The sequence below is a fragment of the Littorina saxatilis genome, linkage group LG7, assembly GCF_037325665.1.
Source record: "Littorina saxatilis isolate snail1 linkage group LG7, US_GU_Lsax_2.0, whole genome shotgun sequence".
Classification (NCBI taxonomy): domain Eukaryota; kingdom Metazoa; phylum Mollusca; class Gastropoda; order Littorinimorpha; family Littorinidae; genus Littorina; species Littorina saxatilis.
In genome coordinates, this window is record NC_090251.1 from 15,181,409 (window position 1) to 15,196,496 (window position 15,088).

The 15,088-nt window shown below is 44.8% G+C and overlaps 1 protein-coding gene across 1 annotated transcript; it reads left to right on the forward strand.

Moving 5' to 3' along the window:
* Positions 1-1,570: 1,570 nt before the first annotated feature.
* On the forward strand, positions 1,571-15,088 carry LOC138970778 (sialin-like). The gene is made up of 12 exons (XM_070343305.1): positions 1,571-1,764; positions 2,941-3,051; positions 3,734-3,847; positions 5,256-5,566; positions 6,081-6,314; positions 7,197-7,284; positions 7,756-7,851; positions 8,141-8,280; positions 8,587-8,739; positions 9,234-9,366; positions 11,173-11,417; positions 13,612-15,088. The coding sequence occupies exons 3-12, from the start codon at positions 3,820-3,822 to the stop codon at positions 13,858-13,860; spliced, it is 1,677 nt and encodes a 558-aa protein (XP_070199406.1). The 5' UTR covers positions 1,571-1,764; positions 2,941-3,051; positions 3,734-3,819; the 3' UTR covers positions 13,861-15,088.

The window sequence follows — 15,088 nt, forward strand, 5'->3', positions numbered from 1 at the left end:
GACAACGGACGACGACACACGACATATGACGACGTCACCCGACTGAAATCGTCAGTCGGCCGACGAAAGCTTGCTAGCTGGGTGTGAGCACTGTGTGAAATGCTATTTGATTCTACAGCACTAGCAAAAATAACACACATGGTAAACACTTTATGTAATAGTGTTTACCATGTGTGCCACTTTTGTCAACTGAGTAGAAATATATAATTCGTGACACAGTGTTCACAACTGGTTACAAAAAGTGTGTTCAGAAGTGGAACACTTTAGTTTACAGTGAACACGGTGAAAGCAGCATTAGTTCACAGTGTTCAGTAGAAATATTGGATGAGCTGATAAATTGTATCTGAGACTAACTCGAAAGCAGCCTCCACACTGAGTTGGAGGGTCAAGTTGCTTTGTGTCCTGTCTTTTTGGGTTCCTTACTCTTGGTGGCTTCAACCATTTCGCTCAAATGCCGCGCATACCCCCACCCCCCCCCCCCCACCCCCCTACCCCCCTCCTATTTTCAGTACTATTCAAGCTTTAGGTTTAACATAAATATATTTACTCATTTTGGGATCTTTACCGTGCGCATGTGTGCACACCGGAGTGTTTGGACACCGACGAGAGTCAGTCTGCACAAACAAAAACAACACATCGGACAATAACAAGCTGACGGGATCTTTACCGTGCGCATGTGTCTACACTTTTCAAGCTTTTGGTTTAGATATGTTTACTCATTTTTTGGATCTTTACCGTGCGCATGTGTGCACACCGGAGTGTTTGGACACCGAAGAGAGTCAGCCTGCACAAACAAGAACAACACATCGGACAATAACAAGCTGACGGGATCTTTACCGTGCGCATGTGTCTACACTTTTCAAGCTTTTGGTTTAGATATGTTTACTCATTTTTTTTTATCTTTACTGTGCGCATGTGTGCACACCGAAGTGTTTGGACACCGAAGAGAGTCAGCCTGCACAAACAAGAACAACATATAGGACAATAACAAGCTGACGGGATCTTTACCGTGCACATGTGTCTACACTTTTCACGCTTTTGGTTTAAATATGTTTACGCTCTTTTTGGGATCTTTACCGTGCGCATGTGTGCACACCCGAGTGTTTGGACACCGCCGAAGAGAGTCTGCACAAACAAGAACAACACTTAGGACGATAACAAGCACGTACACGGGATCTTTAGAATACACTTTTTCATAATAAGAAAAAACCCCAAAAAATAGCAGAATTATGTTAATGTACCATGTCAGACCGTGTTCAAAACGTGTGTAACCGAGTGTACGGAGCACAACAATCACCTTTGGAGGCAAAACCAGTCAAACAGGGTTAAGATCTTAGAACTAAGTTAATAGCCCCATACAAAAAAAAATGCCATGGGTACACAAAGGTGCATGTCACTTGTGCACAACGGCCCAGTTTGGACACCGCCGAAGAGAGCCTGTACAAACAAGAACAACACATAGGACGATAACAAGCCGACGCCGCGTTTATCATGAAGACGCTTTCAAGTGTTTGCCGACGCTCGGTACTAAACCAAACGTATCTTCCTAATATGATCCGACAAGGGGCGGGGATGTAGCTCAGTCGGTAGCGCGCTGGATTTGTATCCAGTTGGCCGCTGTCAGCGTGAGTTCGTCCCCACGTTCGGCGAGAGATTTAGTTTCTCAGAGTCAACTTTGTGTGCAGACTCTCCTCGGTCAGTCAGTCTGTGGTGGTCTGCATACCCGTGTCGACTACCCCTCTTCCGTTCAGCCTTATACACAGGGTAAGAGCACTTCAACTTTACACTCTAAACCGAAGTGTTCCACTTTTGAATACACTTTTTTTGTGTAACTTTGTACCTTTGTGTACCCATGGCATTTTTTTTGTACAGGGCTTATTTAACTTAGCTCTAAGATCTTAACCCTGTTTGACTGGTTTTGCCTCCAAAGGTGATTGTTGTGCTCCGTACACTCGGTTACACACGTTTTGAACACGGTCTGACATGGTACATTGACATAATTCTGCTATTTTTTAGTTTTTCTTTCTTATTATGAAAAAGTGTATTCAAAAGTGGTACAATTCCCATTCGAAAAGTCAACAGCTTGGCTGCTTCTCTTGTGTGCTTCAATTCCTGGATTATTTTGTTGCCGGAATTAACTTTCTAAGAGACACCTCTGTCAATCTGCTATATCAATGCATGAAGCATTTCCACGATGCTCAGGAAGAAGTCAGGATGTTGATTTTTGGTATGTGTCCAAGTAAAGGGATGGTCATAGCCCATTTAAAAGCCTGGGCAAATCTGACTATAGCTGCCGGCTGTTTCTACGGAGAGGACTGTGCCTGCTCAGTCAGTGTTGAGTCAGTTCTGGCAGACCGCTTATACCCCCATTCCACACATCCGTTCTAGGTCCCGTTCCCGTATTGACCAAGGAACGGCACGGGAGTGGGAGGGATCGGGAGGGGACCTTAATGGAACGCCAATGGACGTTAACGGAACTCCTTTGAACGGTAGGAACGGTTGGGACGGGTGAGTTCGGGCTGCATGTTCACACTTTTAGCCATTCCCCGCCCGTTCCAAATGAACGGTAATGGAAGCTTAACACATCGGTAACGGAACTCATGGATCGTTAATGGAACTTACCGCAATGGTAACGCAACGCTAGCGCTCTCACACACTGCGTTGTCATACCCCCATTCCACACTCCACCCGTTCTAGCTTCCGTTCTCAGCCGTCCTGAGGACGGCTGCCACTACGGTCAGACGCTGTGGTAATATGCCAAAAACGGCCGTTTGCGCAGCGTCTGATCGTAGTGGCAGCCGTCCTCAGGACGCCGCTGGGAACGAAAGTTTGGAATGGGGGTATTAGCTCCAGAAAGACGTGACTTGTTCGGGAGGTAACATTGTTTGGTTTTCATCGGCATGCATCATTGGGTCTTTAAAATCTATGTGTGATTCTAAGGACGTGGGTGTGCTGTGGTGAGCATGGGCCTACACCATTGCTGCAGAGTCTGAAACTAACGCTACCAGAGTTTGCCAGGTATTTTGCTTCACGGAGCACTGAATTAATGAGGTAATTAAAACGGTAACCCACATGCACACACACACACACACACATACACACACACACACACGCACACACACGCACACGCACGCACGCACGCACACACGTGCACGCACGCACGCACGCACATACACCACACACACACACACATTCGCAAAAGTAACAGAGAGGAATTAATCTTTCATGCAAAATGTATTGTATTTTGTCACAGTGGTTATTTTTTCTCTCTCTTTAATTCATTTGATTCCATACTTAGCTAAGGGAGGTGACAATTAAAAGTTGGGCGACTTTAACTTTCTGCCATCGGCGTTACGCTTTTGTTGTTGTTGCTTGCTTGAACGCGCAACGTGCTATACAACAATCCTACACACACACTAAAATAACGACACAGTGTCGACAAACACATTTTTGCAGCTGAATGTGTGTGTCTGTATTCGTGCGTTCGTCAGTGCATGCGTGTGTTCAGTTCGTGCGTGCGTGCCGGCGTGCGTGCGGCGCACGTGTGTCAGTGTAGTCCACGTACGTGCGTCAGTGTGTGCGCGCGATACTATGTATGTGTGTTCTGCAAGGCTGGATGGCATATCTCAGTTGTAACTAGGAGACCCAGATGTGTTAAGAGTACTTGTAGAGTGTTCTCTGTCAGTGGCTGCAAGAATTATTGCTGTACTGAAGTACTGTTGTATATTTACAGGAGAACATCGGCCGCGCCGACAACAGTTACTCAGTCTGTGCTTCAGCATTGCCTGATACCGTGTGTACTGGTTGAGACATTCAACCATGGCGAAAGACTTCAAAATATCATCAGGTAAACTGACTAATCCTTTTTCATACCCAGCAAAGGGTTATAAAATGGCAGGCCACCACCATGCCAGCAGTGCCGGGGCGTAGGCGGAGTGCCTGGCTTGCCAGTAAATGTAGATATACATATTTGTGTGTATGAATGTTCGTTGTGTCACTGTGCAGGGCCGGACCCAGGGAGGGGGGGGGGGGGGAGTTCCAGGGGTTCCGGAACCCCACCCCTGGAAAAAGCATGTACCTTGCTTTGAGTGTTTGTTGTTTGTTTTTTTTAAATAAATTTTTTGTGTGTCTCTAACAAATTTTATTCAATGTGAAATCCGATGAGAAAAAGGCCCAGAATGCACCAGATTGCACAGATTTTAACCGTTTTTCAAACATTTTTCGGGGGAGCATGCCCCCGGACCCCCCTAGTTCGCGCGCCTGCTTTGCAGGTGCGCGCTTGTGGCTTCGCCACTTCGCTGATTTGCCCCCCCAAAAAAGGAGGAACCCCCCCCCCCCCCTACAACTCATTTGGTCCGGCCCTGCTGTGGCATAGCCTTTTAAAATGTAAATATAACAAGACGTGCGTACTGTATATACTGGTTCTTATTTTCTCTCTGTATAAAGCTGGATCCTCTGTTTTAACCTTTGGTTTTATAAAGTGGATCTGAAATTTTTATCTCTTTAAAAAGTAGAGAGAGAGAAACAGACACAGACAGACAGACAGAGGGACGGACAGACAGACAGAGATAGGGACAGAGAGAGGGAGAGTGAGGCGGAGACAGAAAGAAAGAGCGATTGGATTTGGGGAACGAGGGCCAGGGGGGGGGGGGGGGGTACGTAGACTGATGGGGGTAAAACAGATGAACAATTATATTTGAGGAAAATGGACAACAACAAGGCGCGTAACCTACTTTTGCCAAACTAACGTACCACGGGCTGGCAATGATAAGCACATTTGGCACAATACACTACTATTTTGCTGACTATGAACACGGGCACTAATAAAGAAAATCCTTTTTACATTTAGTCAAGTTTTGACTAAATGTTTTAACATAAAGGGAGGAATCGAGACGAGGGTCGTGATGTATGTGTGTGTGTGTGTGTGTGTGTGTGTGTGTGTGTGTGTGTGTGTGTGTGTGTGTGTGTGTGTGTGTGTGTGTGTGTGTGTAGAGCGATTCAGAGTAAACTACTGGACCGATCTTTATGAAATTTTACATGAGAGTTCCTGGTTATGATATCCCCCGACAGGTTTTTCATTTTTTCGATAAATGTCTTTGATGACGTCATATCCGGCTTTTTGTAAAAGTTGAGGCTATACAGGTACAATTTGTAGATGCCTCTTGAGGACTAGACATCATATCAATTTCCATCAACAAAAACCCGATCGATCGATTTACAATACAGCCACCTGACCTTTTACCTCTCACCTTCAGCAGGTCAAGTGGAACCAACACCGCTGTGGTGTTCCGCGCGACTGACCATGTCCATCGTGTCCTTTCTGGGATTCGTCAACCTGTACGCTTTGCGGGTCAACCTCAGCGTTGCTATGGTTTGCATGGTCAACCAGACCTATGTCGCCTCCCTCCACGACAACAGCGGCAGCAACCATCACATCATCGCTAAAGGCACTGTCAACGACACCGGGGAGAACTACACGACAGTGGACGTTTCGGGGGGAGGAGGAGAGAACAGCTGTGACAGTATTTCGGCGGGAGGTGGAGGGAATGGTACTGACACGTTGGAGGTGATGTGAATCGAAAAGGCTAGATATTTATTGTTTGTGTACAATCATATATCAGCGTCAGACTTAATTTATGTTCAAAGTTAAATTTGTGTTGTTGTTGTTATTAGAGAGAGAGAGAGAAGGAGACAGAGAGAGAGAGACACAGAGAGAGAGAGAGAGAGACAGAGAGAGAGAGAGACAGACAGAGAGACAGACAGAGAGAGAGAGAGAGACAGAGAGACAGAGAGAGAGTGTGCGTTCATGAGTGTGTGTGTGTTCTTTTATCCTTTAATTTTTCCTTTTTTTCTCCAAATGACCTTGCCCCTCAGCCTGCGCACGAAGCAGTGAGGCTGTGTCTTTTTGGTTTTGTTTTTTTTTGTTGGGGGGAGGGGGGGGTATTTTTCCGAGGGGAAGGATGCTCAAATCCCCCACCCCCTCCCACAAGGCCTTGCATATCTGTCATGGTGAACATGGTCACTTACACAAGAGGGCGCGTGTACCTAACATCCCAATTTTGACCTACTTTATCTTTCAGGATGGAGAGTTCTCGTGGTCCAAAGAAACCCAGGGTCTCATCTTGGGGTCGTTCTTCTGGGGCTACCTGCTGACGCAACTTCCGGGCGGCTGGTTGGCCTCGCGCTATGGCGGCAAGCGCGTGCTGGGGTACTGCATGTGCGCATGCTCACTGCTGACGTTGCTGATGCCGATCGCGGCCAGGACTGACTGGCGCTTTCTGATGGGCCTCAGAATCTTGGCGGGCATTTGTCAGGTAGGCTTCACAAGATAGTTCAAGTGCATTTACAATGTTTCGTAATTGTCAAAGCCCCAGCTATAGTGTTTTTGTTAGTCAAATTCAGCACTACGAAATGTGTATGGCGAGCTTAACAAAATTAATTCGTAAAACATTTGCAGTTTTTGACTTCTTTTCATGAAAGTCAATGAAACTTGGTATTTTTTCAAACGGATAGCTGCCCGAGGCATGACTGAAAGCCCTAGGGGCTCTGTGCACCTGGAGGTGACAGGTCCGGTAATTTAGTAATTACAGACAATAGATGTTTACGTACATTTACGATTGTCAAAGCCCTAGCTGTAGTGTTTTTGTTCCTCAAACTCAGCACTACGGCATTTGTCAGATGAGCCGCTTAACAATATGAGTTATTTCTAATGTATTGACTGTCAGCAAATGATAACAAATATGTCGAGGAAATGGATATCATGGAATTGGATCCTGCGTCATGCTTGATGATGAAAAGAGCACGGTCGACGAGTTTTTGTGACGGTATGTTAAATACGCATATCAGGCTTCTCCCTCTCTTAAATGACACACAAATGAAATTTCAAAGATTATCGCGAGTTTGTGTGACGGTGTGTTAATAAGCGTATCAGGTTCCTCCCTCAAATGAAATTTCAAAGATTATCACGATTTTCTGTGACGGTGTGTTAATAAGTGTATCAGGCTCCTCCCTTCGTCCGAAAACGGCGTATGGCTGCCTAAATGGCGGGGTAAAAAACGGTCATACACGTAAAATTCCACTCGTGCAAAAAACACGAGTGTACGTGGGAGTTTCAGCCCACGAACGCAGAAGAAGAAGAAGAAGGCTCCTCCCTCATTTAGATGACAAACCAATGAAATGTCAAATGTTACGTGCAGGGCGTGGTGTGGCCTTGTATGCAAATGCTGTGGGGCTGTTGGGCCCCGCCCCTAGAGACGGGAAAACTGGCCGGCTTTTGTTACGCTGGTAAGTCGGATTATACAAGTATCGGAGTAATGTGGCTGATTGCTAGCGTATTCACAAAACTTGTCTGTAATAGACGATGTTCGGAAATAACTCTGTCGGGTTTGTAGGAGTTGTGAAAGAATGAATACACTTGCTTTTAGTGAGGCAAGCTTTCGACATGTGCTGCTTGTCTACGCCAGTGTTTCAGACACACCCTCCGCTAGTGACTGGCCTAGAATGCCACGTGAGAATTTTCGACTCAATAATAGCAACAGTATTCACTCTTTTTCGGGGTGGTGAGAAGCGTGGGTGGGTGGGGAAGGGGGGAGGGGGGGCAGGAGGAAGGTTGTGGCGAACGCATGTAATAATTTGGTAATAAGCTTGCAATGTAGATCAATGTAACACGAAATGAAATGTCTTCGCGAGAATCAGTGTATCTGGGTAGAAGTATCCAGATTCACGTTATACGTTTAATATTGTCTATAATTTCAGGTTCACAAATCGGCAACGTATTAACATTCCCAATCGCGGGCTTGTTGTGTAAATATGGCTTTGACGGGGGCTGGCCCGCAGTCTTCTACGTCCTCGGTAAGTGAAGAACACTGGTACACACACACCAACACACACACACACACGCACTCACGCACGCACGCACGCACGCACGCATGCATGCACGCACGCACACACACACGCACGCACACACACGCACGCACGCACACAAACACACACACAAACAAACACACACACACCAACACACACACACACACACACACACACACACATACATACACACACATACATTACAAACACACACACACACACACACACACACACACACACACACACGTATTGTATGTTATATTTAAATGTCCACCAGGGGCATACGGCCTTTTGTGGTTCGTGCTGTGGATGTTCCTGGTGTTCGACTCGCCGGCTGTCCACCCTCGCATCTCTCCGGAGGAGCGTCACTACATAGAGTACAGTCTCAGGGGGCGGTCAGCGGTTGGGGGAGCATCGGTCAGTCTGAGTCTGAGTATGTCTGGTGTAATTGCAGTGTATATCCTATGTTCGTTAGAGAGAGAGAGAGAGAGAGAGAGAGAGAGAGAGAGAGAGAGAGAGAGAGAGAGAGAGAGAGAGAGAGAGAGAGAGAGATTGACAGAGAGAGAGAGAGAGAGAGAGAGAGAGAGAGAGAGAGAGAGACCAATAAGGACAGAGAAAGAGACAGACATGAGGCAGACAGAAAGGCAGACAGAGAGACAAAGTGCCCAACAAATCAATGCTAGCTGGCAGACGTTTATTTTGTTTTCTTCTGCGTTTTGTCAGCGCCATGACAAGATCCCGTGGCGCAAGATCCTGACCTCCAAGCGAGTGTGGGCCATCGTGGTGACTAACGTGTGTGCCAACTGGGGGACCTACACCTTCCTCACCAACATACCTACCTACATGCGGGAGGTGCTCAAGTTCGACATTAAGAAGGTGAGTCGCATATGCACTGTGTGTGTGTGTGTGTGTGTGTGTGTGTGTGTGTGTGTGTGTGTGTGTGTGTGTGTGTGTGTGTCTTTCTTTCTTTATTTGGTGTTTAACGTCGTTTTCAACCACGAAGGTTATATCGCGACGATGTGTGTGTGTGTGTGTGTGTGTGTGTGTGTGTGTGTGTGTGTGTGTGTATGTATGTGTGTGTATGTGTGTGTGTGTGTGTGAGTGTGTGTGTCTGTGGGAGATTGTGTGTGGTGTGTGTGTGTGTGTGCGTGTGTGTCAGTGTGTGCCACCCTTCCTGTTTGTGCTGTGCGCGTACGTATGACGTCATGTCTGCCCGTTGTTGTATGTTTGTGTGTATGTACCGTTTATATGCATGCATGCGCTTGAGCATGTGTTCGCACCTGTGCTTGAATGCGAACAAGCGTGATTGTGTCCAAACAAAACTGTGCACTCTACGAAATACTTTAGTTTCACCTAACACTGTATTTCAGAACGGCCTACTGTCCAGCCTGCCCTACATCGGGTTCTGGCTGGCCATCAACGTGTCTGGTCAGCTCTTTGACTTCCTGCAGTCCAGGGGCACGCTGACCACTACTGCTGCACGCAAGATCAGCAACTCTTTGGGTCAGTCAGTCTTTTTCCCCTCTCCCCCATCTCCTCCCCTCCCTCACTTATGTAATTATTGGTCAAGCCGTTTTCTTCAAGAACAACAAGTCGCGTAAGGCGAAAATACAACATTTAGTCAAGTAGCTGTCGAACTCACAGAATGAAACTGAACGCAACGCAACGCAGCAAGACCGTATACTCGTAGCATCGTCAGTCCACCGCGCACGGCAAAGGCAGTGAAATTGACAGGAAGAGCGGGGTAGTACTTGCGCTGAGAAGGATAGCACGCTTTTCTGTACCTCTCTTTGTTTTAACTTTCTGAGCGTGTTTTTAATCCAAACATATCATATCTATATGTTTTTGGAATCAGGAACCGACAAGGAATAAGATGAAAGTGTTTTTAAATTGATTTCAACAATTTAATTTTGATAATAATTTTTATATATTTAATTTTCAGAGCTTGTTTTTAATCCGAATATAACATATTTATATGTTTTTGGAATCAGCAAATGATGGAGAATAAGATGAACGTAAATTTGGATCGTTTTAGAAAAAAATATTTTTTTTTACAATTTTCAGATTTTTAATGACCAAAGTCATAAATTAATTTTTAAGCCACCAAGCTGAAATGCAATACCGAAGTCCGGGCTTCGTCGAAGACTACTTGACCAAAATTTCAACCAATTTGGTTGAAAAATGAGAGCGTGACAGTGCCGCCTCAACTTTCACGAAAAGCCGGATATGACGTCATCAAAGACATTTATCAAAAAAAGGAAAAAAACTTTCGGGGATATCATACCCAGGAACTCGCATGTCAAATTTCATAAAGATCGGTCCAGTAGTTTGGTCTGAATCGCTCTACACGCACGCACGCACACACGCACACACACACATACACCACGACCCTCGTTTCGATTCCCCCTCGATGTTAAAACATTTAGTCAAAACTTGACTAAATGTAAAAATCGATCTTTGTGTGTGTGTGTGTGTGTGTGTGTGTGTGTGTGTGTGTGTGTGTGTGTGTGTGTGTGTGTGTGTATGTGTGTGTAGGATGGGAAGAGGGGGGGGGGGGGGGTTCTAGGCAGTTGCAAGGGGTTGCATTCTTCTTTTAACCACGTGACCTTCATGATTACTGGCGGTTCTCTCATTTACAGATTGACTCATAGCCTTTTCGAAGTTTTGTTTGTTTGTTTGTTTGCTTAACGCCCAGCCGACCACGAAGGGCCATATCAGGGCGGTGCTGCTTTGACATATAACGTGCACCACACACAAGACAGAAGTCGCAGCACAGGCTTCATGTCTCACCCAGTCACATTATTCTGACACCGGACCAACCAGTCCTAGCACTAACCCCATAATGCCGGACGCCAGGCGGAGCAGCCACTAGATTGCCAATTTTAAAGTCTTAAGTATGACCCGGCCGGGGTTCGAACCCACGACCTCCCGATCACGGGGCGGACGCCTTACCACTAGGCCAACCGTGCCGGTCCTTTTCGAAGTTGCAAGCAGAAAATGTAATCATCATTTATAGAACCCTCATGCATAGTCCCATTCAAACCACTTCATAACAAAGAAAACAAGAAACGCCACAGTTCTGTGCGCGTAGTGATCAGTACCTCTTCATTAGGACTTGGGTCTCTTATACTTTCTTAACATATTGTCAGTAAAATTCACCGGTATATGTAACACTGTATTTCCGTTTTCGAGAAAAGAGCTTTTCGACTAAAATTTTTCCAGGAAAGAATGCGCTACTTGACCATTTTAGTCACTCCATTGGAAGTGTGTTTTGTCAGTCTTTTTTCGTCTGTCCAAATCAACTTACAGGCGAAATCGTGCCAGCACTGTTCGTGATCGGCGTAGGTTTCATGGACTGCACCAACCCGGTAGGGGGCGTGGTTTTGCTGACAGTGGGCGTGTCCATGTGTGGCTTTCAGTACGGCAGTGGCTTCATCGTCAACGCTGGGGACATCGCACCTCGTTATGCTGGCATCATCTTCGGAATCTCCAACACTTTTGGCACCATTCCTGGTTTTCTGGCTCCCATTGCTATTGGGATTATTACGAGCGAGGTATGTGTGTAGTTAAAGGCCCTACACGCCTCGTGAAAACACTCCGCAGTTCGCCGTACCGTCTCATATCTAGTCATGGAATAAGAACATCCCTCCACGTTGTCACATACCAAAACTGGGTGCCCTCTGTGCACACAGGTATTTTTTGTAATAATTAATTTTGTAAAAAGCACTGGTGCCTTTTTCGAAGAATGATTTATAATAAAAACAAGAGGCGAAGCCTTCAAGGCTCACGTCAGAAGTCGACAAACAGTAACACAAACTCAATCACACATACACACACACAGTAAGCATAGGTGACACGGTGCAAGAGTGCGAGACACTAGATCTAGATCTGTCTGTCTGTAGCCTACTTACGGGGACACGACTGCCAAATGGCCAGATCGACACTGCGCTTTCGACAGCGCTTCCTCGCGCAGACACTGGAAACACGCTGTGCAGATTAACCTGTAGGAAATCTCCTTTGGTATCTTCTTTATCTATTTTTCTGGAGCTACGAAACCGAACAATGTGAAATCGTCTTCTCCGAATCGGCGAACTGCAGCTCGGTGATAACTGTATCTATACCACAATCCTTCACGCGATCTGACCTAACCTTGACCCCTGACCTGGTCTACATACCACACACGACACAAACCAGTCAGCTGTTTTTACCCACCCCCCCAAAAAAAAAATAAAAAAATAAAAAAACCCACCACCCGTTTTCTTTGGATACACACTTTAACTACATACGTGCCGACAAAATGTTGATCATTGCTTCAATACTTTGAAGCTGTTGCTTGAATAATAACCAGGTAAAATTAGTATTTCGGTGTTCAGTCAAATGTTAAAGTTTCTACCACAGACATACATACATACGCACGCACGCACGCACGCACGCACGCACGCACAGACAGACAAAAGTTAGCATCGCATAGGCTACACTTACGTGAGCCAAAAATCAACTCAACACAGCAAGCAGTCAGGTTGTTGATTTGTTTTGTATTAGGCCAGTTGGAGGGATTGTCTTATTCCATGTCAAAGCCTGGCTAGATCTGAGACAGTGAGACGTACTATATTTCACAAGGCGGAATAGGCATTCAAGCGTGTTTTGGGGTGTACGATTGTGCCTGTTGTTGTCCGAAACACTGGCAACTATACGTATTAATTAGGTCTCGCGTCGATTAATATTGCACGAGATGTGTCAAATCATTGCATATCCTCTTCAACAAAAAGTATCATTCAAGTTCAGTCATTGAAACTACCATGCTCACCGGAAACGCTTCTCTTTTTCTTTTCTTTTTACATTTAGTCAAGTTTTGACTAAATGTTTTAACATAGAGGGGGGATCGAGACGAGGGTCGTGGTGTATGTGTGTGTGTGTGTGTGTGTGTGTGTGTGTGTGTGTCTGTGTGTGTGTCTGTGCGTGTGTGTGTGTAAAGCGATTCAGACTAAACTACTGGACCGATCTTTATGAAATTTGACATGTGAGTTCCTTGGAATGATATCCCCGGACATTTTTTTCATTTTTTGGATAAATACCTTTGATGACGTCATATCCGGCTTTTTGTAAAAGTTGAGGCGGCACTGTCACACCCTCATTTTTCAATCAAATTGATTGAAATTTTGGCAAAGCAATCTTCGACGAAGGCCGGACTTTTGTATTGCATTTCAGCTTGGTAGATTAAAAAACTAATGAATGAGTTTGGTCATTAAAAATCGGAAATTTGTAATTAAAATAATTTTTTTAGAAAACGATTCAAAATTTTGTTTATTGTATTCTTCATTATCTTCTGATTCCAAAAACATATAAATATGTTATATTCGGATTAAAAACAATCTCTGAAAATATAAAAATTATGATTAAAATTAAATTTCCAAAATCGATTTAAAAAAATGTCATCTTATTCCTTGTCCGTTCCTGATTCCAAAAACATATAGATATGATATGTTTGGATTAAAAACACGTTCAGAAAGTTAAAAAGAATAGAGATATAGAAAAGCGGGCTATCCTCCTCAGCGCAACCGCTACCGCGCTTTTGTGGATTGTTAATTTCACTGCCTTTGCCACGAGCGGTGGACAGACGATGCTACGAGTGTACAGTCTTGCGGAAAAAATGCAATGCGTTCAGTTTCATTCTGTGAGTTCGACTGAGCTTGACTAAATGTTGTATTTTCGCCTTACGCGACTTGTTTTTCTTTTTTCTTCAACCAGCAAACCCAGGCTCAATGGCGTACAGTGTTCTTCATCTGTGCCGGAATCTACACGTTTGGGACGATATTCTATCTCATCTGTGGATCAGGTGATCTCCAAACTTGGGCTCGCCATGAACTCACGCTAGAAATCCCGCCGCCATTACTGAAGGACAAGGACGACGCGATGCTGAAGTCTCGGCCAACCAACAACAAAGATGGCGGGCTTTTGTCGTCTGCTGAGCAAAACGCAACGTTAGAAATGTACTGATTTGCCGGAGGAGCTTCAACATTTAACTGAAACTGAACTTTTTGTGTGAAGGTGTTTTGGCTATTGGAATTATTACAGTGACTCACAACTATAGGGAGATAATCAGAGTACATGCATTACGATTAGCTTTTGAATGGTCTAGCACACTACTCCGAGTGAACCAGTGATATTATTTGAATATCTCCTATTTTTTTCTCTTTTTTTCTCATACATGTCTATGTGATAATATCCACCGCTTGACTTAGGACTGACCTTTCCTGAAGTGAGAACCTCCGATGAGATAATTGTATTGGATTAAGAACTTGTATTTTGTAAAGCTTCTTCTTCTTCAGCGATCGACGGTTTATTTTGTAAAGCATTATACGTGTCATATAGAAACGATAAAAAACAAGAAATTCCTCCGAGGTAGGAAAAACACCCCCGTTGGTCAAAGGGAAATAACCATTCTCACTGCCACCAACTGAGAATTCCCTTTGACCATTAATATGTCCCTCTATAAGTCCTTGTAGAATCTTAATCCACCAATAACTCCCTAACCGTGTGTTTGACTGGTCCCAATTTTTGTAAGGACCGTCTCAGGAATGTATAGAACCTGTTCACCAAGTTTGGTGACGATCGGTCCGTTCATTCTTGAGATCTAAATGCGAACACAAACACACAAACACACAAACAAACAAACAAACACATCGACCGAAACCTATACACACCCCTATACCGGGGGTGTAAAAACACCACTTTTATGTTGTTTTTTTAGTCCTTTTCTAGCTACCCAACCAGGTTCATTCATTGAACACTGGTGCTTCACACAACCCCCCCCCCCCCCCAAAAAAAAAAGTCTTTCAAGGGGCGAGCTGTTTCAAGCCCTCATGGCTGCCAACAATCTGTATTTTCTTGCTTCATGTGCAAAACTTCCGGGAGAAGCTTTTAAAATGCAATTTCTAAGGAACAATAACAAAGCATTTTTTATAACAATACTCATTATACAAGCGTACACACACACACACACACACACACACACACACACACACACACACACACACACACACACACACACACACACACACACACACACACATTTTCAAGGTCGTTATTTGGAGGTTTTACTTTACATTCAGCCCAACGTTAACGAGACTCGTTACACTCACCCCTCATGTGCACAACCATGCAAATGGACTAAAAATGCCAATAGTATTTTTGGGTGTTACAAATAAAAACAACAGTCTCACAT

Coding starts and splice junctions, on each gene's coding strand:
- LOC138970778 (XM_070343305.1), top strand. CDS start 3,820: ATGGCGAAAGACTTCAAAATATCATCAG. Junction 5,567..6,080: donor ATGGTACTGACACGTTGGAG/GTGATGTGAATC, acceptor TTTATCTTTCAG/GATGGAGAGTTCTCGTGGTC. Junction 8,740..9,233: donor TCAAGTTCGACATTAAGAAG/GTGAGTCGCATA, acceptor ACTGTATTTCAG/AACGGCCTACTGTCCAGCCT.